The sequence below is a fragment of the Lytechinus variegatus genome, chromosome 4 (genome assembly GCF_018143015.1).
Source record: "Lytechinus variegatus isolate NC3 chromosome 4, Lvar_3.0, whole genome shotgun sequence".
NCBI lineage: Eukaryota > Metazoa > Echinodermata > Echinoidea > Temnopleuroida > Toxopneustidae > Lytechinus > Lytechinus variegatus.
The window spans coordinates 6,413,692-6,439,030 of NC_054743.1; the positions used below are offsets into that span (position 1 = coordinate 6,413,692).

A 25,339-nucleotide genomic window follows, 5' to 3' on the forward strand; every position below is an offset into this window, starting at 1 on the left:
TACGATAATGTTAATATTAATGACCCATCGAAATAAAAAAAAAATAAAGTTGCAAGCATTTACAACTAGTTCACAATGGTTTTATTTCTGCATTTCCGTTTTTGCTCAGTTTTTAATAAATGTTAGAATTTGTTTTGTTGGTGAAATCCCAAGTTTCATTTATTTTCTATTTAAAGGAGTACATGATTCATAAAGAGAAATGGCAGTCTAGTCCAATGTGTCAGCTGGCTGGTTTTCTATCAGTCCTCAGCTCCGAAGCTTCAGTCTTCCTTGTAACACTCATCTCCATGGATCGATTCCTAGGCGTAGTCTTCCCTTTCAGTCGTTTCCGATTCCACACCAAGTCAGTACGTATCAACGTCCTCATCGCCTGGTTGATAGCCTTCATCCTCAGCCTGCTGCCAATCACACTCCGATCAGCGTTCGGCAATCGATTCTACGGACGATCAAGCGTCTGCCTGGCACTACCACTCACAGCTGATCGGCCACCGGGTTGGGGATACTCGGTGGCGCTCTTCATAGGGTTCAACTTCATGTCATTCTTCATCATCTTCTGTTGTTATACGGTGATGTTTGTAGCGATACGCAGAGCCTCGCAGCAGTGTACGAGACAGAGAGAAAGGACGGAAGAAATCAAAATGGCGACTAAAATGGCTGTGATCGTCGGGACTGATTTCTGCTGTTGGATGCCTATTATTATCATGGCCTTGCTCTCGTTAAGTGGTGCTGTAGATATACCTCAGGTAATGCAATATCTTCCTTAGATAGCAGAATTTTTTTTTCTTTTTCAAAGAAAGTCTTTATTCAATATTTCTCCACAACGCATATAAACAAATGCAAAATGTATGTGATACATCAGATTCAATATCATACATATACACAATACATAATTTAAATAAGCTCGATGTGCCTCGATTCATCAAGATATACAATAAACTTATTTTGTTGCATGTGCATAGTTCGTTCTATCTCATGCTGATACTTTAATGAGAATGATAAGTTTCCTTTTAAACATTTAGTTGAAAAGATATGATATTTGGCATATAAGATATCAAAATTAAAAGAAGAATTTCCATCTGGTATGCCAAATACAAAGTCATTAAAAGATAATTTTATTTCACTTTTAAGAGTGTATTTTTCAAATTCATCTAAAAATTCAATATCTTCCTTAGAAAGCAGAATTAAGTATAAGGAACACGTACACGAACTCAAAATTCATCATTCATCATTGGTGCAATAGTAATGCAATTTGTACCACAAAAATTGTATTAATTGGAGCAATTTTCATTGTTATCTCCATTTTAGCTAACAAATACTCTTCATGATTATAACCCTTACATTTATTGTCACCATGAAGCAGGAGGGAAATACTGATACATTTATCAAATTCATTCAGTCACTCACTATCTCATTCCTGACACCATCTATGTTTCAATATTGTATAAATGCTCTAGAGGCCCTATGTATTTCTTAATCGTTAATAGTTTTTGCTTCTGATGAATTTGTAATTTTTCTAACAATTTCCTCGCATATCCCACTCCTGCCACCGTATATTGTCTATACAATAATAGAAACGTTTGTAAGGTCCTAAACATGTCTTAATGTTCTTCTGATTTGCAGGAAATGTATGCATGGGTGGCGGTGTTCATCTTGCCAGTAAACTCAGCAGCGAACCCCTACCTCTATACCATCTCTACCCTGGAGCGCACCCGGGAGAAGAGTAAGGGAACACTCCCTACGCACAGCACATGGAAGAGCGAGTGCACGCGAGAGCTGAGTGTGGGAGATCTTGAGATGGTCCGCTTTGTACGGCGGGACAGCGGGGCTCCTAAAGGTGCCATTATGTCATGCCATAGCACTCCGTCTTAATATATTCATGCGTGTGTGCGTATGTATGAGCGTGTGTGTGAAGGGAAGGACCTTATGAAGTGTTTTGCTCTTTTACTTTCTTTACCACGAAAAAAAATGTTCTTGAAAGAAGTAGAAGCTTTTTGTAGGGTCCGTTGAAGATGATTCTGAAACGATGTATTGAATGACAAAACGTCTCTATCGCTTGTTGTCTGGTGTTCTGTGCGTCATGATATCATGATATTATGATATTACAACGAATCTTGTTCAGGTCTGTGATATGGTTGTGTGTTTGTGACGTCATTTCATGGCTTTGAAATATATCATGGTGTAAAAGTGATGTTACAGTTGTTTGTAGAATGGAACGCATATCACCAAAATTAAGTCCACTTTCATACGCACCTGCACACCTCTTGTAGATTTATACCTGAAACAGATGTAAACTTTCATCTTACCCTCAACTATAATATGTTCTATCCCTAGTCCCAATTATAAATCTTTATCTTTAAATCAAACAGTCCAATCTGAATGTTTATCTGAAAACCATGGCGATGTGAGCCTTTTGTTTTAAACTTCCATCTGTTTTATTTTCTCAACCGAAAGAGCGCCCTCTGTCTCGCCGGCGCCATTTGCTTGATCAAGAAATGTGACTGTGGTGAAACGAAACACTTGAAATTTATCATGCATGATTTGTATTGATGATTAATGAGAGAGCTTGAATGTGTTTATGAATAATCCAACGACGTAGTCTATTCCGGACAAAAAGTATACATGTAGGTCTTTTCTTCAGATAAGTGTGTCCCCTTGTACATTATTACGGCACTCATCTTAAAAGTTGTTTCATGCCCATTTCATTCAGTCAATAATTATTGTCTAAACGTAATGTGATGTGAGTGTGAATCGGTATTATTTGTCAACTTATCGAAAAAATTTAAACCATCATGTTGAAAGTATATGGCCGCTGAGCTACAGCCCGGTATAATAATGATATATCAAGTATATTTCAGCGCCTTAGCACATAATCAATGTGGATTTGGCGCTTTAGAAATATTCTGTTATTATTATTAAGTTAGAATACAATGTACACGGAATATCCCCTTTAAATTGGGCACTGTAAAGGGACACTTTCTTTTTTTTCTCAAGTAATAACTCGACTTTGCGATGTACTCACAAAGAAACAGGAAAAACCACAAAAGCAGTACCCCATCATATTTTAGCATTCTTCAATTTTGCTGTACGATCAGGGCCCTGGGATCCATTTTTTTAATAGATGGTGCTGCTAGTTTGACAGAAAAATGACCAAAAAGAGGATTTTCACTATAAAATGAAGGAGATTTTGGATAAATCACTACTTTTTAGCATACCTACCTGATTTCCAAGGGGTGCTGCCTATTGGAATAACACATGCAGCACCTCGCTTCACAGGGTCTTGTCTACGATTACACCAAGAAGCTTCCGTACAGAGTAATTACATCATGATTACACTTTTGAAGGCCCCCTTTTGCAACAGTGTGCACCCTATAGAGTGGAAAGTTGTACAATTATAAGCAAGCTACAAATTCCACATAAGCTATTTTTGCATCGTAAAGAAGCAAAGAACACTGAGAACAAGTTAGCTTGAGTGAAAACAGAAAACTCAAAGAAACAGATCAATGAAAGTCTGAGAACAAATGAACAGATATAGCCTGTGTCACGTAACACAACGTAACATAAAGCTCTGTCTTCTCTGTGATTGCTTGGATGACTTACGATTGAATTAAAAAAAACATGCATAACAAAACACAACCTCGCAATCAAACAATCAATCACTTGCCTTTGTGTTACGAGATCTTGATGAGTTCTAGAATCATCGTTTAGAAAGAATGAATATTCTGTGTTTTATCTTTCAGCTGTAGGGAACGATCTCGGGAGTCCATTCGTGAGGTCAATCAACTTGGATCTTTCTGAGAATCGTGTGATGCCAGTAGTCGATGTCGAACCTTCACCTTAGATATTTTGTGTTTTTTCTTTCAGCTGTAGGGAATGATCTTGGGAGTCCATTCGTGAGGTCGATCAACTTGGATCTTTCTGAGAATCGTGTGATGCCTGTCGTCAGTAGTCGATGTCGAACCTTCACCTTAGCACATTATCTAGCCACACCGAGTCTTTATTTATCAGAGGTTGATGTGATGGTCATTGAACGAGACATTGGGAGGGCACTCGAGTTCCTTCATCGGAATGGCTACGTTCATGGTCGAGTGACGGAAGATTATATACTGATCGATAAGGTAATACTTTGTTGATGATGAGATGATGATGATGATGATGATAACGATGATGAGATAATGATGATGATAATGGTGATAATGGTGGTGGTGGTGGTGGTGGTGGTGGTGGTGATGATGATGATTGATGATGATGATTGATGATGATGACGACGACGATGACAACCTCGATTGTGGCGGTGGCTGATGGGGTGATGACGGTTGTGGTGGCGGTAAATGTGGTAATTTATTGGGATGCTGCTGCTGACAAGGTGGTGGTGCTGATGATGTTGATGACAAAAGATGTTATTTTGACATCTTTACGACTCGTCATTCAAGAAAACATTGTTTAGCATTCCCTGTCCGTATTTCATTATCATTATTATCTCACTCTCCAAGGTCTTCGATCTTCTTTTTTCTCTCTGAATTCATGGTATCACTGACTTTGATGGAGAATACAAAAAAATGAGAAAGAAATAATTTGGAGGTAATGACATAGGATCGAAAGAGTGAACTTCGAGAGGGAAACATCAAGACAGAAATGAAACGATATGAAGACTATTATATAGGGGGAAGAAATAGAAAATGGAACAGACAGACAACCCAAGCACTTCGAGAAAACATTTACAGAGGGAAATACAGACACATGTAGAGAAAGGTTTTGGTAATACAAGAAGCGTTTCCCTATACTCACATTGCGAACACAATTATAATCATTTATTGGTCTTCATACCCAATCTCACCTGAGCGCACAGACTAACAACCGATGTATTTCACCTTATTTTCTTATTTTCCACGATAATTGATTGTATTCAGTCAAGCCTCGGTTCAAAGTCCATTTCCTGAACAAATTATTAATGTACTATGGCCTTGATCGTTTCCCTAAACTATAATAATTTTGGGTATATGGAACGTGCTCAATTATAATTCGACACGGCTCATCATTCGGATAACATGGATAAGAGAATGTGCAACTATTGTGTTGATTACCTGCGTTCACCCATTGACTGCCACAATACAAAACTTCGCGTGTACTGTATACCAATCAGAAATTATTAATTGATTATCAATTTCATTGGTATTAATATTTCAGGGGGAAGGGTCTCGAGGATCGAGATTTTATGTTGGCTTACAGCTGCAGTAAAATTAGTTTTAGATGTTATTAGCCGCCATGTAGCATAGAGGAAGTAAAAACAGCAACAATGAGATGGTTCTATGTTCAAGATTAGCACAGATAAGCTGAATATAAATGCCTCCACATAACTCGTGAGGAAAAAATGTACACATTACATTATACCGTTACTATAGAGCACTAACCATGCTAACAGCATAGCTTCGGATATGATCATTCCTTATCTTTTACAACTTTATATGAAGCAAAGTGACTTGGGTGGTTGTTTAATAGACGCTTTATTATCTTTTTGGGGGGAGAGGCTCGCTACGCCATGTGACGTCATGTCAAGGGAACATACTCCAGTCTATTCGTTTTTTGTTTGATTTAGAATAGAAAAGGTTTGGTTTAGAATCGGTTTCGATGACGTCACTCACACCTTGGTCACAGCGGTAATGGTTGAAACAGACAGCTTTCCCCTTGATGCTGGAATATGAATGTTGTTGGTTTGATGTTGGCCCGTAGTTTACTATGCTGTGGTAACACCAGTGAAACCGAATCCAGACTGATCAAAGCTTATACATTGTTTTGAATAGCATATCTGTCATTGGAAGGTTGGAGTCGGTTTCATTAGTGTGTGCATGGCTTTATAGCTCTTTTCTGTGTTGTCAGTCTCTTTCAATCTAGTCTGTTGATAGCCTGGGTTCGGTCTGGTAATGGCGTAGTTTCTGTCTCGTTATCGCGTAGTGTCGTCAGTCACATTGACAACCGACGCCAGACCAACCAAAGACCAACTAAAGCTATCACGTTATTATCAATGACATACCATCGGTCGGTTTGGAGTCGGTTCCGCTGGTGTGACAAAAACGTAGTGTTGAAACGTCTTATATAACCTTAAGAATACCATTTCTTGATCAAGATTATTATATTTTGTTTTGTTGAATGTAGGAGCGTCTAGTCGTCTAAACATGACGTCATAATTTGGTTTTCCCCACCCGTAAAATTGGAATCCAAATGAGTAAGAGTTTCCTAGCTACTCGTGTAATGAGTAACACGGGTAACATGAGCAACATTAGTAATGTTATTCGGGAACCACTGGTTAACCACTGGCATTGCTGAATTACCGCATGTAAACAAATATGACCTGGTTTCTTAATTCTTTTTTAAGATGATTTCTTTGGGGATACTTGAGCGGTTGTTAATTGGAATATCACAAAATTAATTATGCATGAGGATGAAATGTTTGGTAAAGGTTCATCTCGCATACATTCTGTAATTCCGAAGGTTCGTTAGTCCGAAAACGAAGTGAGGTTCGTAATTCCGAAGGTTCGTTAATCCAAAAACGAAATAAGGTTCGTAATTCCGAAGGTTCGTTAGTCCGACAACTAAATGATGAACGAACCTTATTTCGTTTTCGGACTAATGAACCTTCGGAACATCGAACCTTATTTCGTTTTCGGATTATCGAACCTTCGGAATAGCGCCACAAATGTTCGGATTAACGAACCCTTTTACGTTTTCGGATTAATTACGAACATCGAGGTATAGACAATTTACGTGTTTCGGAATACGAAGTGTAACCGGTTTATCTAAATTAAACGTATATTTGGTCTCATTGCGACTCTCTTTTTTTTTACTCGACATATGAGAATAATTGTCTTCACACTGTAAAAAATATTGGGCAAAATTTTAACCAGCACGAGGGTAATTATGTATCCAACCAATTTGGGGCAGTATTTTACCCAATGCGGGAAACATATTGTCCAGTAAGGTTAAAAAATAAGCAGAAATTACTTTAGAATGAGCAAATTTTCATCACACTGGATAAATAATAATGCCCAAAAGAAGTGCCCAATGTTGGTTGGATACATAATTACCATCATGGAGCATTTTTACCCAATATTTTTAAGAGTGCATGTTTAATTCTCCTTTAAAAGATGCATCTAGAACACTCATCTCGCACATTTATTCATCACATTATTATGGAAATCGAAAAGCCAAAGGTCATTTACTTAAATTTCAACGCAATACGTAGTTCATTCTTGGTAAAAGGTTCTAAATAGTCAGGTCAAAGATACAAGAAATACAGGATTAAAAGTATAAAATAGCCCTGCTTTATTTGCTATTCGAAGAGAGTAATAACGATTTGACTTTTTCCAACAGCAAATTAACAAGAAAGTGTACTTCGAAACTAGTTATTATTCACGCATAACCGAGGTGTGAAAAAATCTCCAAACAGATTTGATTGTTTATTTTGTTCTGGATAATGCTATACTGAAATGCAATAGGCCTAAATTGAAAGTTTTGTTACGGAAAGATCAGATAAACCAATTAGTAAAATAACGCAACTAAGTGTTTAAGCTGAAAGTCCAGCAGGAAATTATTTCATTGTAAAGAACAAGATATTCAGGGTTCATTGTGCTTGTAATGATCATGATACAGCTAGTTTCATTAAATCTGAATATTTTTGAACAATACTCTTTACTCAGAATTGTCTTTTCTTCTCAAGTCATGACGTTAGTTAGATAAGAGGAAAGCATAAGAATCGCCAAGGTAATGGAATTTAACCTATTTTTTTTTCAATGCAGTGTTTGTATTTTAAAATAGAAATCTAATTATCATGACTACATTTTTCTAAATTTAGACGAATAAAATATAAAAACTTTCGTCACAGCGTAGCTATTCATAAATTCATTCTTTGTTGCCGTGAGAATAATAGGTATTATAACAATGATCTACTTCCCGGTTTTCTTCATTCAAGCTGCTATTCAGTTTGTCTGACTTTTGAAAAGACATTAATTCATGTATGAAGTCATGACGTACCTCGTTAATGTTACCCTACCGTTGCCCAAATATGGAAATGAATTTTCTTCCACATTGCTGTCATTACTTGATAACATTGTCTTAATGCAAAGAGATTCACAAAATGTAAATGTCATGGACATTTTGTTTAAATTGAAAAATTTGACTTTTCGAAGTTGAAGCTCATTGTTTTCCCCATATTTTTTTATTTTATCACCGAAACAATAAGGTGATTTTTATTGCATCATAACTGTCTAGAAACTCCCTGGTGCCCTTTCCCCTCTTTACCTCCTGAATTCTTGTACGAAAAATATGGCAGAAATTTATATATATTTGTTCGATTGTTGAACTCCAATATTCAAGTTGTTTCTGAGAGTTTATTAAATACAAGAGATCTGAAAAATTCCTTGCCGCTTTTATTTTATTTTGCATCACTATCGGATCATAAAGTTTTCCAAAATCTGATTTATTTCGATTAGAAATAGGGAATTCTGATCAAACCCAAATGAATTAGCAAGATAACGATAAAATAAAATGAAATTAACGGGAGTGTCTCTTATAAATTTGCTGATCACGATATGAATAGAAAGTGGAAAGTGTAATTGTTTAACACTTTAATCAGATGGAATATGTATAGAATTGTGAAACTGACCAATATTTGCAATAAAGGTTATACTTCAACAGCAGTTAGTACAGCATAAATGAATTCATTGATATACCTATCGAACCCCGGCTCTTCGTATTCAGGTAGTGGTCATCTTACAAGTAACTTATAATCACAAGACCCTGTATAATATCAAAGGTTTCAATGGATTGCTAATATGAAAGAACAAACCTGATTGGTTTCGATTCAGTACAATTAAAATCTAAATTGGCCAGTAGCTGTTTCATAAATCCGTCTGTCATGTCCGTTATTAAGTTATACGCACGACAAGTTACAACTGATCCCTGACTAGCCGTAATTGAACTTGAAGACCTTTTTTTTTGCTTGTCATTTTTTTTTGTACAAAATCCGTTATTTGTGGTTGAAGACCTTTTTTTGGGTGGGGGCTTGTCAAATTTTTTTGTGGACGAATTTGCCCCCCCCCCCGTTGTGAAAATCCTATAGGTACGCTACTGACAAAATTCAGTAAGCGAATGCGTGCTGTAAAATCTTGTCTAATTTTATTGATTGTATTTTCCCATAATTATCTTGGCAAAAATAGAGCTCCACTACTTATAATATTTATACTCCCGCCAAACGAAGTTTGAAGGGGGTAGAGGGATCACCAAAATAATGAAAAGCTTTGAAATGTAGTAACGTTGTCATTCCTTGTCCGATTTGATGAAATTGTGATTTTATTTTTTTGGGGATCTGATTTTTCTTAATCTGTTTAAATCATATTGTATTCAGCCTGGACTACCCCTTGCAAATTCGCCAAGCTATTTTCAGATAACTCTTGATCTTTTGGTAACAAGCAAACAAAAACACGACTCTTACATTCGTATTCAAAGCATGTTTATCAATCAAATGAATATAATAATTTTTTGAAGAATCTACTCAATGATAAATTGTAAATGTATTCATTTTGAACCTATAAATATCACATGTTTGCAGTCTTGTGGTGGGTTTTGTAAAAAGGTTCAGTTGGTGGTTTGTAATTTCCGATATAGTCCTATTTTTAGACAACCGTCAATCACTGTAATCGATACTAAAAGACCTTGGAACTGTTTATAAACTTTTTAATACGTAGAATTGACGTTAATGTGATAAATTGAAATGGTTATTACATAATCGATGGATTGTAGTGACCTAGTTGATTGTAGTGACGTGTTTGCTATTTGAGACTGAAATTGAGGAATCTGGTACCGTTGTCGTTTTGTTTTGTTTGATTTTTTTTAATTAACAATAATGGAAGCAACTCCGAGCCCCACCCCCGTTTTGGTAAGAATATTTACCGATCTCAACACTATTGAACACAATTAGTCAACATTACAGTTAAAGAGTAACTCATCATAATTTGATTGTTTTATATTATTGCCTGCCTAAAAGAAAATGATTAGACATTTTGTCTTGTTAGTAATATTGTTTTGTAAGAATTACTGGTGAGCGTTTTAGGAATTGTCGGATTTTGTTTTATTGGATCCTTTGATTCTTTTATATCCGACGGTTGCCATATAGTAACATTAAGATGGTTGTGGGTCATTCTTGGTCACGTGTGTGACCGAAATTATGACAAATAATTATGACATATAAATCTTAAAAAAAAAGTTTATATAACATTAACATATAACATTAACGTGTTTAGTCAGAAATCGTTTGGAAATGTTTCTTTGTTATCTCTAATACGTAGGTTCAAGGTCAGAGGTCAAAAGAAGTGGGTTACGAGTGTGACTTATAAATCTCTGCATTTTTTTAGCTTTATAACTATTAAAGTTAAGATTTGATATAATTTCGGTCACACACGTGACCAAGAATGGCCCTTGTGATTCACAGCCAATAAAAAGTATGTTGCCAGAACTGACGAAAAAATTATTGACGAAACGGCATACATTCGTAATTCCGAGACTTCGTTATTCCAAAGGTTCGGATATTCCGAAGGTTCGTTAGTCCGAAAACGAAGTGAGGTTCGTAATTCCGAAGGTTCGTTAGTCCGAAAACGAAATGATTAACGAACGTTATTTCGTTTTCGGACTAACAATCCTTCGGAACAACGAACCTTCTTTCGCTTTCGGATTGTCGATCCATCGGAATAACGAACCTTTGGAATAACGCCACAAATGTTCGGATTAACTAACCCTTCTACGTTTTCGGATTAACGAACATCGAGGTATAGGCAATTTACGTATTTCGGAATTACGAACCTTCGGAATTACGAAGTGTAACCGATAAAACTCTCTCTATATAGGTGGGCATTTCATGAAACAAAGGTTGATTTTCAGTAACATAAAACTACGATTCTTGCATCTGATTTACTCGGAACAAATTAGTACGTGAAAATCACCGACAAATGCTTTATGAAAAACACTCAAGGATCGGATTGATTATTTGAAATTACAATCACAAGATCAAAGAAACTTTAAACACAATAGATGACATCGCTTGACTTCGTGCTTTAATTGGAAATATAAATGACATGTAGCATTCATCACAGAACATTATATTACACAAATCACGTGATAAATAATTTGTTTATATTCAGATTCTAAACCTTTGGCACCTAACCATCCTGCTACAGGATATACAACGCTGATAAACGGTTTCCTCAATCCATCAAAGGGGGGTAATGTTTAACCCAATCATTGAGGAATGATATCCATTATCTATTTCAAAAGGAAACGTTATTGATGTTGTGGGAGTGACAAGGCCTTTTAAGCCAAAAGGGGGTTTCCCTGTTTGATACAGGGATTCTAACTCATGGTCGTTAGACTTCCCTTTTCAACACTAATCGTATTAAATTTCAAAGAAAACTTATTTGATTAGAAATGCAGTTGATAAATTCAATTTTATTGTGAAAGAATACAACAATATTTTGACAAATGAGTACTAGAAAATGGAAACATGTTTTTCTCTGATAAAGAACTAAAGAATTTGACACATAGGTTTAGCAAACGTGAGATGAATTTAAAAAAAACACGTAAATTTCTTCATAACTTTGGAAATTTTTCTAGAGCTTTGGGAAATTTAGAAACGAGGTTGATTTTTCCCTACAAAATGCTGTTATCCATTTGGTTTGCTCAAGTATATCAATTTTATTGAGTACATTGCAAAAAAAATTTTCAAGATACATGATAAGCAAATTCTACGAGTTATATGATCCGTGGTCTTACGACATTTGAGAAATTTCCGAATCCTTTCTTTCATTAATGAGCCTTGATATCACGATGTTAAACCACATGCAGATAACATCATTGTGACTTCTTTACCATATATTTTTCTTTGGATATACTGTAGTTTACTTCCTCATTGTAATTTTTTAAAAAGTTAACATCACATTAGCATGATTGGTCTCGAAAATAATCTGAAGCTTTAACATGTATAGATAAGTGTGGTTATGGTGGTCTGCCATGTACCGCTCAGAATACAGAATATTTTAACGAGATATTCTTCACAAGGGTTACCAGTCACCCTCAAACCAAGTTGCCCAAAATAAATGTCTATTTTTTATTGATCTCAAAAAAGCACATATACTAAGTAAAAAAAAGGGGGGAATGGGTTTATATATATATATGTATATATATATATATATATAAAGCTTGTTAACATTGATCAACCATAACACACCAAGAACTAGATTGCATTTAGTAGATTTTCATTGAGTCCTTCAAAGAATATGACAAATATAGGGTTAGAGTTTTGGGTTTTTTTACTCAATTATAAGTGAGATGTGCACACTATGCAATCTCAATGAAACTATTGTATCTCGTCTATAAATCTAACTTTACAACTTCAAATTTTGACAGTAGGAAGAAGGGATTTTTCTTTCAAATAGTTTTTTTTTATTTTGACTTTTGGAAGACCAAATGAATATCTTGGCTATAAACAAAGAAGCTTTCCGAGAGACTTATTGCTGATTTGGGAGTGGCCGGTGACCCATTGCTAATAACATCTGACCATTGATTGTGAATTGTTACAGTGGTCCATTTGGATGACCACGTTACTTAGTACGTTTTATCATATGGGACCACGAATATTAAAGGACATTTTAAAACCCTCATAATGATACCCCGATATCCAAAATGATGAACTACAATGAGTAAACAATCAGTAGCACTTGTAACATTTATAACCTGAATAATAAAGTGTCCGAGTATTTATATGTACATGCCCATAATACCATTCTTAACACTCTCTTGTTTCGTAATGAAACCATTATTATAAAGATTATGAACCAGCATGTTTGCCTTCCGTTTAAGTATTTCACATAATAATCGTATATTACACAGAATAAAATATTTCAGGATGGGGCATTGAACTCTTTCAATATACACACGCGCAGCCACAGGTTTGAGAGCACATCACAAAGCATTTTTTTGTTCGTGTAAATTTGTCAATCATGACTTGTAAATAATACAAAAGCACATATTAAGAGGAGCTTTCCGTGTCCATAAACCGAATGTGAACCACAAGAGCATGTCCCTACACCAAGATATAACTGGGCATCCAAAAATCCCGACTAATAGGCAAAACACGAGTGAATATACATATATATTTCCATAATTTTTTGGGGGGTGAGGGTCAAGAAAACGTAAAAAGCACACACAACATTGCGTCTTAACCTAATCGAGTGCCCTGCCACCCCTCTCCGAAATTCATATTCTATTTTTTTTTAAAATGTCATATTTCGCTGAAACAGCTCCAGGCTGTCTGTATTGTCCATTACGAAAAAGGAATATACAACAGTTACACAAGATGTATGTCAGCAATATTAACAGTACTCAGTCTCTGTCACCTTTGTTGATTGTGTTTGATTCCGATATTATATGTCGAAGGTGGTGCACCCCTTTCCTCTTTCCATAGACAAGAAGTTGTTCCCCATCACACGTAACCATCTTGTCCGGTCTTAAGACACTGAACCCCTCTCCTGCAATGAGTCCGTTAGCCAGTCTAGGAGCATCAAATTCAATTATCTTCTCTGGTTTCGCATGACCTGACTTCACATCACAGAGTTCCTCCACTACACATTGTCCACTGGTAGAATTACAAGTCAGGTTAAAGAGGGCATTGGACACCGGGTCAGTGGATAGAATACTCATGCACTTCTCCTCGGATTCCTCAAGGAATACGTTAGCCTTGACCTTCCCGTCCTTGTCGACGATGCACACCTGTTCTCCGTACATAGCAGAGTGTACAGCGATTCCAGATTGTAAGACATGGATACCATGAATCGGAACCATCTCTTCGATCTCGATGGTCTTGATCCATTGAGTACCTGAAGGATTGAAGACATGGATGGTGTTACCTCCATACTGAGCTATCAAGATCCTGGCGCTTCCATCCACCGCGACACACATCACCTCAGCTCCGCTCAAGAACTTCTCGGGTAAGCTCAGGTTTCGAAGGTGTCCCCAAGATCTGTCATAGAGCGCCACCTTGCCACTCCTGCCACCGCAGACAATCACCGTACCGTCATGGGATGCGCAGTTAAACATCGGGTACTTCTCTCCGATCACCGCCCTGGTTGTCTTATCTTCGATGTTCGTGACGTACACAAAAGATGTCTTGACATCCTCCACCACGACTTCAGAACCGCTGATGGCGCCTTTCAGAGCTGGTAGTCCAACCATCGGTCCCACCTCTATCTTCTCTTCCAAGACCCACCTATCCGTGTTACCACTTATCTGACCAACCTTCGCTCCTTCAAGCTTCATAAAAGATATTCCAAAGGCTATCTCATGAACAAGCTTAGCAAGTCCCTCAATTCCAGCGCACGATTGTTTATTCTTGGAGCTGCTGTCTCCGCCGTTCTTGTGATGGTGTCCTGATAGCTTCTTGGCTAGTTTAGCATGGAGCTTTGGCGACGATGATGATTTCGAAAATCCCATATCATGGTGTTTTATTTTCAGTTTGTTTGCAGTTTTCATGATTTCGTCACCCAAGCTGTGAATCTGTTCCACAAGCTCAAATCTCTTTTCAACAATCATTTGTCGTTTCTTCTCAGTCTCTTGGTGGTTCTTTCTCAGTCGTTCATCTCTCTTCTCGTACAATCGTCGAATATCTCGCTCAGTTTCCTGGTTAATTAATGTTGCCATTTTGTATCGATCAGCCTCCGCCTGACTGAGTTCTTTTTCGGTCGCGGCTATCACTTGCAGCTCCACCTTCTTCAAATGCTGATCAATAGCGCTCTCCACTGAATCAGCTCGACTTATATCTCTCTTATCTCTGTCTGTCTGATCAGGCTGATCACTGACTGCTTCTGTCCCACGTTCCTCACTTTCAGCCATTATTTCAGTCTTGTTTTCACCTAAATATCGGCTAATTACACCATAACCGGAATAGCGATTCTGCAGAGTACTTACATTGGTTGATAACGCACCGTGTGATCGCTTTCCTTCCTCACTCCCAAAACTCAGAATCCAACTTCCTCTTTTCATGGTTCAATAGATCACTGTTACGGACCTGTGAACTTCCCGGTGTTGCATTAATAATCATATACAACGATGACAATATTGTCGGCACGCCTGAAAATTGAATAAAAAGTACAAAAAGAGAGAAAAAATTGGTAAGGTTTCAATAGATTATTACAGACGTTTCGACCTTTGCTCACCATACAGTAGAATGCATGCAGGTATTGAGTTGAAAGAGCGTATATGACTGGATAGAAAACTTGCCAATTGCAAGGGTTTCATGTTTCGTAAGAACACGATAACTCCTATCTCTATTTATTCATTAATTTCTTCTTCTCCTTTAAGATCATGCCTCTCTCTCTCTCTCTCTCTCTCTATATATATATATATATATATTAAACTTTGTCCATCTCTCTCTCTCTTTATCCCTCCCTCTTCGTGTTTGAGTGTGTGTGTGGGTGTACACGCTGTGTGTATTTGTAAACTGTATCCAATTCAACATTTGGCTGAGAGTTGCAGTATTTTGAAGAAAGCACTTAAATTAATAAAATGAAATCAATGCAGTATTTTGAAGAAACCACTTAAATCAATAAATTAATAAAATGAAATCAAATTACTGGAACTTTGCATTGCGACATAATTATGATTATAAATCCGTTACCTGGAAAACAAATGTTATTACTTCCTTTAGCTAAATTAGTCGAGAGCTTAATTAAATCTTATTACAATATGGACACTGCTCTTCAGCAGTAAATCTGCCATCAACTTATCAGTTATCAAGCGAAAACAAATATTGACGGGAGAATAGAATGATAAATGTTTTCGAGTGTTATCGATAATGTCGGACGAGATTTTGATCCAAATTATACACTCAATGTAAATTGATATTTTCTAGGGGAAGAACAAACTTGATAGATGTTATGATGTTCACTGCCCCCTCCCTGCATTGCACTACAGATCCATATACGTCAAAGGTGGATTTTGAATCAATCGTTTTGTTTAATATTGTAGAAATACCTTAATTTATCACAACTGCCACAACAAACTTGATTAACTTTAGTCTCCGAGTGACATTCCCTTCCTTTTTATACTCAATTTGCATATTATTTATTTCCATCAATTGAATTCGAACAATTCAATGATACATTCAACTGAGATCTCTCATAAAAACAGGAATAACATGCAGTTAACGATTATATGATCAGATAAAAAGCTATATGATATGTTACTTGTGTTTAGATATGTTGTAGTTCAGTAGAATTACAGTTTAAAACAACTTCGATGCAAGAACATACGATATAAGAGAAGAAATACTAAAATATAGAATTCTTCATAACTTCCAAGAAATAATCGAACTTCGGCAGGATTCCCTCTCTCCTTGGTGACACGACATCATACTCTTGACCTGCGACTTTTGATCCGGTCTTAAAAGGCAGATGGCATTATAGTGTTAGAGTTAGGATTGTAGTAAATAATTCCAAATTGTAGCAAATAATTTTAAATTAAGTATAATGTCGATATAATTTTTCATTAGGGTTTTTTTTGTTTTGGAGGTTGGCTTTGGTTTGACTTGCAGATTTTCCATCGGGACATGCAATAGTGTCACCTGAGCAATTGTCATAGAACTCTCTTCACACCTGTTGCATCATCGTTTCATATAACTTTGAATTATTCCTTTCTTTCAAGCTCATCGTGGTCGCCCAAACCGCGACGTCGTAGAATTACTAATCATGTTTAAATGTGATTTCATGCAAACCGCGACGTCGCAGAATTGCTAGTCATGTTTAAATGTGATTTCATATTTACTAGACCGAAATGCCCGCCATATTGCGCATTTCCACCCCCACCGCAGCCTCCAAGTCTCCCAGGGCGCGACTCATTCAATACTGCCAAAACTGAAGTGCATGCGTCATAGGTGCAACCACCTGATATACTCTTCCACTTCAGTTTCTTCACACAATTTTCACTAAATACCCTTTTTTAGGAACCTGATAAATATTTGTAGGAAACTACAATAACCAATGCACAGAGCATTTATCCGCCCTTGCTAGTCCTATTTTAGAGCAGATCTTTTATAGTTGCATCTTGATGACTGTAGACTCAGATGAGAGGTAACAAAGGAATTGTATTTATTTAATAAAATGATTATAACTTGCCTTAAGCTGTCCTTTGGCTATTTCGTAGATCTCGAAGAACTGAATATTGGGTAGTTATGTGATCTCACCTAGATCGCGGGCTCTTGCTTGTGAACACGACGAAGGCTTGTTGAGGAAATGAAGATGATATATTCTCTTGCACGATATCCAAAAACAACAAAGATGTGAAAATATTGAACATTTTGTCGTCATAGTAAAACCCCCAAGCAAACGTCAAGGGTCGGTGATATTTCCTTGTCGTGGTTGAGCAAGCTGAATGGCATAGGTATAAATTATCATTCTCTCTCTATTCTCTATTCCCCTTTTTTCTATCGTCTCTCACTCCCCCCCCCCCCCCCCCCTCCCCCTCTATTTCCTCTCTCTTTCTCTCTCTCCTATCCTTCACTCTTCATGTCGTGTTTTCTCTCTCGGTTTTTCTCTTTTATACAAACGAAATACGAGAGTTCCGAATAGTTTTACCAGAAAATCATAACATGGGAAGGATTATGTATCGTGGTATTGTCCTGTTCAAAGCCATTGGCAGGGATAGGTTTCCTATTTTTTCAAGGCAACGCGCCAAGAATATCGTTCGGATGATGTTGACGATGATGTTGATGATGATGATGATGATGGTGGTGGTGGTGATGATGATGATGATGATGATGATGATGATGATGATGATGATACTAGTCGTGATGGTGGAGTTGATGGTAGTGGTCATAATGTAACGAATATAGGAATATTGATAATTAAAATGAAAGTGATAGTCGATACCATATTGATAATTGGAAAACCTTCAACTCCCGTTATGCGAGTGCGTACATAGTTCTTTGCTGATCCCAAATACTCCATAGACCTATACGTATTTCGATTCAATTGTCAAATTCTGTTGAGGAATATTAAGTTAAAGATCAATCAATATACTTTTTTGTAAATTTTGGGGGTAATACAATGTAACGATACAGACCTGACACAAAAAGTTTCGAAGCATCCCGTTTGTCCGTTACGAGAATTATTAAAGGGATGCTCCAGGCTGAATGTAATATGATTTGAATAGATTAAGAAAAATCAGACAAACAAAACACTGAAAATTGATCAAAATCGGACAAGGATTATCAAGGCTATGGTATTTTAAAGATTTACATTATTCCGGTTCTAGGCATGTCTTCGTGAGTATTCAATGAGCAAATTGATGATGTCATATGATATCCCCACTTGTTCTTTTGTATTATATCATATTAAATTAGGTTATTCAATATTTTTCCTCCAAGAATTAAAAATATCGCATTGACAATTAATTGTGTAGATCATTGCTTCGAAATACGGAAAACATAACATTTACACATGTATGAACAAAATCAGAATATTATCATTTCATGTATTAGGAAAAGAGAAGTGGTGATGTGACAGCAACAGCCCACCTAATGAATATTCAGAACGACGTGCATATAACTCTTTTCACAACATATTGCTAATAATAACTTCGCTATTTGTCATAAGATTTTGATGGAATTTTCTGCGTTTTGCTCTGTGAATTAGACTCTATTTACATATAATTCTTTTCATCCCGGAGTATCTAGTGCATTTCTTTACAACTGTTCAATAATTATTTCAAAACGTACTTGGTGACTATGTACTGAATATCAATTATGTCTGATAGGGTAAAAGCTGTGTAAATATTGTGAATTTTAAAGTGTGATGCTTTGGAACTGTCTGACTGCTATTTCCAAAAGCTGTAATTGCCCGTATCTAAACTTGCCCTAACCTATGACATTCCCATTTCTGTTCACACATTGCAGGATATTCGAAACAACAGGACTGGGTCCTTTCTTATCATGCGAGGTGAAGAATTGGAACCGGTTGAAAATGGCTTCCTCGATTCAGAGAATGAGGATGGATTAGATAACCTTAGCAAGGCAGCCAGGGTCGACGGCGATGATGACGACGATGATGAAGACGACGATGAGGAGGAAGAGGAATGTCTACCACTTTTACAAAGAGACTATCAGCAATTAAGAACTTTAATTCTGCGACTTAAATCAGCTATCTATCCGTAATTATGACAAATAAATACATAATCGTGCCTATGTGCCAATTGTTGAAAAATGAGGACATTCAGCTTGATGTATGATGATCGCCCAATTGACGTTTTCTCTCTAATGGACTGTTTAAAGGAACAATTCGTATTGACGTATAGTTCGTCTTGACGATAGTTCAACAACATTCAGGAGAACGTTTCATCCTCTTTTCATCTGACAAGATTTACTTTTCTTGGTTTTGATTTTGCTTTTGGTTGGCTGACAAGCACAACTGTCTGATTAGTATAATGATAATTGACTAATTGTTGGATAAAGCAACAGACTGGTAATTTCATGAGAGCCTCTCTAGAAGACTGTGTTTGATTTGTTCGTCATATATGAGTATCAAATGACGTTGTTTTGTTACTTGAAACTGGAAAATACTTGACGCCTATCCCAGGTAAATAGAGAGTTGCCAAGTGGTATACAAGGAACTTGGAAATATTATTTCCTCTTTCTCGTGCTAGCTCTGATCTTTGCTTTTTAATTATTTGAACAGGGGAAATGTTGATCTTTTGAGAAGCGGAAAACATTCCAAGAGCAACACGTGCTTGACATGATTGTGATATGAAGTACATCACAGACCTGACTGAACCTACTTTTACAATACTTGTTATCAGTATACCACATGGAAGAAATCAACAACGAATGTGTTCTCAGCCAATCAGATAGCAGGGTTTCAGTAGCTTATAACAGTTGTGTTCAATTTCATATTGAAACACGTCTTATGACACCGGCTCCTAATTAAATCAAGCTAATATTGGGGGTGTATTGTGTTTTTAAAGAACCCATGTTGGTCATCGTTATTTATTGTAAACGATCTGTGGAAACGTGCGAGTCTGATTACTCCTCCCCTTTTTTAATTTTTTCTGGATTTTTTTCTTGATCTTTTCTTGAATATAAGGATTTCTAATTCAGGTTATGATTCACCTCTGCAATTCATAAAAATAACACCATCATCGCCATAATAATCTAATGATATTGGGGAGATAGTGAAATCAACCATCCAAAGACCAAATATCTGCCTATGAAGCTAATACCGTGGTCACATTTTTTGTCCAACTATACATAGGTGTTTTGAATTAAAGTTAATAAAACGGCGGTTTTCAACTCGCCGTACGGCCGCCGCGGCGCGCCGTAGAGCAAATGAGACCAAGGAATATCAGATCATGTGCTATTTGCATGTTTTTAGTCAAATTTCATCAGAGTCCTAAGAGAGTCGCCAAAGGCATTTGAATGTACTTTAATCCAACTTTCTGCATAATGATCATGTATTACTTCGAGTATAACATCCTTTCTTGTGGATCAGGTTGCCTGTAGGTCATTACCAAATAAGGAAATACCAACAGCACAAATATGTATCTTAATGAGTTTGAAAATATAAGTGACATCGCTACCATACCATATTTGCAGAGAGCATAGAACATGAATACCCTGTAATTATTCATTGAAGCTTAACAATAGACTGGGCTATTTCGACGCCTAAGAAGACTGATTCAGCCCCCCCCCCCCCCCCCCTTATGACCTCGGCCGTCGATCGCGCGATCGCGACGAAAATTGGCACGCGCTACCCATGGCATGACCTACAAAACTGTAATATCAAATTCTGCGAAAAATCTCATTGCTCATTAATTATGCTAATGTATGCGTAAAATCATAAGTTTGCTCTAATCAATAAAATAATGCCCCTAAAATGCTAATTTTTCTTCCACATACTCTAGATAGGCAACATCACATCTATTTTCTTATATATTCTATTTTCTAAATTTCTTATGTATTTCTTTGTTTTTCACTTTTTCTTTTTATTGTTTTTTCAATGGAAATTGTTGGGGACTTTATTTTGACCATAAAAAAGATAAAATTAATTGATTTTAAGCAGTAAAAGGAAAAATAATGATACATTTATGAATTTTGGGTAAAAACACTATTTGCATTGGATTTCTACACAAATTCACATTTTTGAGTAATTTTGGGTCTGCATGCACTTACGAAATGTTGTGTAATTTCAGAACCGCGTACCCGGGGGTCACAATTTTGGTCTCAAAAGTTGCGCGAGATGTGAAAGTAAAAAGTCAGCGAGCGACGCGGACAAAAATTTCGCGCGGCGGATTTATCGCGAAAAATGTCAAGGGGCTGAATCAGCGCCCTTCCCCCCAGTCTTTTTAGGGTTAAGTGCCATTCGATCCCTTGCCATTATTGTGCAGATATCAAGTATATATAAAGTAAAATAAGGTGTATATGTGATATTGACAGTACTAATACTAGGTGTATTCATTCCTTAACAATTTGTGTGTTGTCGGGATGGTGACCAGAATGGAGCCAGATGATGCATACATTTTTTCTTTTAATAGTGAATAATAGATGTATTATATGGTTTCACAATATAGACTCATTGTGTTCTTCCTTCTGTTTCTTTCCCCTTTTCTCCTCTTATATATATTTTTCTTTCCTTCTCATTTCTTTCACTAGAGCTGACTGCCTCTGCCCCATCCCATTTGGTACCACAATATGATTGACAAAACACTGAACATACTCCAGTGTAAGTTGACAATTAACACTGAACATACTCCAGTGTAAGTTGACAATTAACACTGAACATACTCCAGTGTAAGTTGACAATTAACACTGAACATACTCCAGTGTAAGTTGACAATTAACACTGAACATACTCCAGTGTAAGTTGACAATTAACACTGATCATACTCCAGTGTAAGTTGCCATTTGTAAACTTACATTATTGTTATGACAATTGGTGACAATTAAGGTGACCATGACGGCTGATCATTTTACAGCTTATTTTGAAATGGAATCATTAACAGTAGGGGAAGGCGGGGTAAGTTGTGACAGTTTTTGCTTTTTGCATGTTAGAATTGGTATGATTAATAATCTTGTCGAAATAAGTACCTTGCCTTGAAATTTAATTCTTCTGAAATATTTTCCACCTATATATAACTTTCTATCCCCACACTTAAAGTCATCGTGACCTTTGAAAAAAACGATGTCAAATGGCACAACTTGCCCCATATATGGGGTAAGTTTGAGCCACCTTCTGGGGTAAGTTGAGCCACAAAAACTATGTACAAAATGTATGAGGGGAGAACCAGCATGTCAATTTTTGGTATTAAGTCTTTTCACTTGCTAATTCTCTATAAATAATAACATCCTTTAAAAGGAAAAGAACAGTCATGTAAATTTGCTCCTTTCAGCCAGCATTTCAATCGATTTTTATGGTTTGTTTGTTTTTTAAGATACATTACCATAGGAATTACCATGGCTCAACTTGCCCCATGCTGTTTGGCTCAACTTACCCCAGTCCGAACTTAGTGCGATAATTTTGTATCCACACATTTATTATGCATCCATCATATAAAAGACTATGACAAGAATGAAGATCCATACCTGGACTAATAATGTTGGTATCATGTCTTTATTATATTTATAGACGTGTGTGTTTATAAAGCACTTATCTATTTCACTCTTTTTTACTTTTTTGGCTGAAATTCATATTTTTCCCTCTAAAAAAATACTTTTTGTTTCAAAGATGAAAACAATGTGGTGGGGTTAGGGGTTATGCTATGGGTCATCAATACCTGACACCACCACAATGTCTTACTCATTCATTATTAGCCTGGGGCTGGTGGCTCAACTTGCCCCTATGCTCAACTTACCCCGCCTTCCCCTAATGATTAATATTGTGTAGCTATATATTTCAGATTCATGAGATACTATCAACAGGGAGATTAATGATAACATTTTTCAGAAATATTTTTATCAGGTATGGGCTCTTAACCAAATTTACAATACAATGTGGGCACATTGAGTGTCAAACATTTTTGTATCAGTTATGTGCACCAAGAAAAAAAGAAACAATTTGTACAAACTCCTCCAAAAACCCAATAATGCAAACAGAAATCTTATACCATTACTTTATTATTTCCCAGAGTGCACAATAGGTTATTGTCACATTTTACCATTCCACTGCAATGTAAAAAAATAGTAAAAAAACAAGCCTCTTCTGACATTGTCTTCTGTAAATGCCAACATAAGACGTTTTATTTGATAATCATGCAGCCAACATATGTAATGCATTACCAATGATCCACGTGCAATATAATTAGCACAATACTTTTCAATTTTATCTAAGTACTATTTTTTTTTACAGAAGTATGTATTTGTTTCTTGTCACATTTATTGTGCAATATATTTAAAGATCGGGGAAGCGTTTCATGAAAGGACTTGTCGGACGTTTTATCCGACAGTTACTATAGTAACAGTGCCTCTCAGCCAATCGGAATCAAGGAAAGATGTCAGATCTGACAACTTGTCAGACAAAAATGTTCATGAAACGCCCCCCAGGTTCTTTCTGTTCGGTATAGATACATGTTTTCACCTCATCTGTGAATATCCATATTCATTATCAATCATTTTTTGTTGTCACTGTCTATCTCTGTTTTATTTACTCCTTGTATGTTTATTGTTGAATAATATATAATAATGTTTAATGCTACAGTGTAGCTGGCAAGGAAGTGCATTTTGCTTGGAGCAATAGTGCAACCAATGATATTGACAAGGCAAGTAACCGTTTATCATTATGAGTATTTTATACTCCCCCCCCTGGCAAAAGCAAAGAAGTATTTCTCTTAAAATTGAAGCAGTCTACACATATCTGCTTCAATATATTTGACTTGAAGGCCTTTTTAATGACAATTATACCATTTTATAAATATGAAAAAAAAATGTGCCAAAATATAAATTTATAATAATGTATTTCACTTGCACTTTAACAGGTAGGTACATTATGAATGTACTCAACAAATGATATATACATGTATGTATAATTTTCAAGCTAACCAAATCAAGACAAACTTAAAGGAGACACTGAAACATAGTTGTCACTTTATACCAAATTTATTAAATATGTAAAATTCATTCAGCTATCAGTTTACAATGGGAAAGCAAACCTCAGGATTGGACAACCAAACGTTTCATACATATCCATAATGTGATGTCAAACATGTGTGTTAAAAACTCCAAGAATCTTGATCATTCTATAAACTTCTGTGAATACATGATGAAGTTTGAAACACTTGGATTATAATGAGAATAAGTAACTATTAACTGACTGCTATTAGTGTGAGTTATGTCAATATCTAAATGATAATTAACTATCAATGAGGATTCTGACAGAAATAAACTTAAATACAAAAAAAATCCTTGAAAATTTCAGACCATTTACTTAGCTCCTTTCTAACATTAAAAGTACTATCACGCTGTCAGCTGAAGGACATTAATGCACTTTTTAACTCGTTGACTACTGGTTTCTGTAATTCCATAAACTTTATACATGGATCAACCAGATCTCGTAGGCAAGGGGTTAATAATGTCTATGACTGAAAGATGATTATGCATGCCAAGTGTACAGATTGTTGATATATTATGCATGAATTTCATTGCAGAATGAATTGTATACATTTTTACTGATGATATCAATAAAGAATGATTTCTATTATCCTAATGAATGGGCTATCATTCGAAAGATAACTCCTGATTTTGTGTACTAGTGTTGTTCTTTCCCATACAAAGTATTCAAGAACATATCTTTGTTAGTTCAAAGATACATCTAATATTTCATGTTATTCTACAGGCATCTAATATTAAATAATATTAATATCATACATTCCACACTTGTAAGGCATATGTCATGTTATCTAGACTCTCTATGCGCTTCCAAAAGACTTGTTAAATTACTAGATACTTGTAGAAAAAAAGAAATATTATGAAGGACCCCATTGCATAAAAGTAACAATTATGTTAACCGTGCTCAATAGCTAATCAAAATGAAGGGTGGCATTGTAACAGGCAGGTATGAAAACATGAATTACATAAACAATGAATGTTTTTGTACATCTGGGCTCCGTCTTCCAAAGACTTACGATTAATCCGATCAATCTCAAGTATATGGAAATCCACCAATGTCATAATTTTTCTTTAGGAAATTTGCTCAACGTCCTTTGAAAACGAAGAAAATCATACTGAATTGTCAAGAAAACAGTGAATGTATGAATAAACATCATT

At 36.1% G+C, this 25,339-nt stretch overlaps 2 protein-coding genes across 3 annotated transcripts in view; one reads left to right on the forward strand and one right to left on the reverse strand.

Annotated features, from left to right (window-relative positions):
- LOC121413255 overlaps positions 1–19,568 on the forward strand; it is a 114,150-nt gene extending 94,582 nt beyond the window's left edge. For both annotated transcript variants that reach the window (XM_041606010.1, XM_041606011.1), the window contains 4 exons: positions 177–743; positions 1,621–1,834; positions 3,862–4,115; positions 18,986–19,568. In XM_041606010.1, the coding sequence (XP_041461944.1) occupies positions 177–743; positions 1,621–1,834; positions 3,862–4,115; positions 18,986–19,243 (1,293 nt within the window). In that variant the 3' untranslated portion in view covers positions 19,244–19,568. The remainder of the gene's footprint in view (positions 1–176; positions 744–1,620; positions 1,835–3,861; positions 4,116–18,985) is intronic.
- LOC121413256 lies at positions 13,319–15,159 on the reverse strand. The gene has a single exon (XM_041606012.1). The coding sequence runs from the start codon at positions 15,076–15,078 to the stop codon at positions 13,423–13,425; it is 1,656 nt and encodes a 551-aa protein (XP_041461946.1). The 5' UTR covers positions 15,079–15,159; the 3' UTR covers positions 13,319–13,422.
- Positions 19,569–25,339: the final 5,771 nt, after the last annotated feature.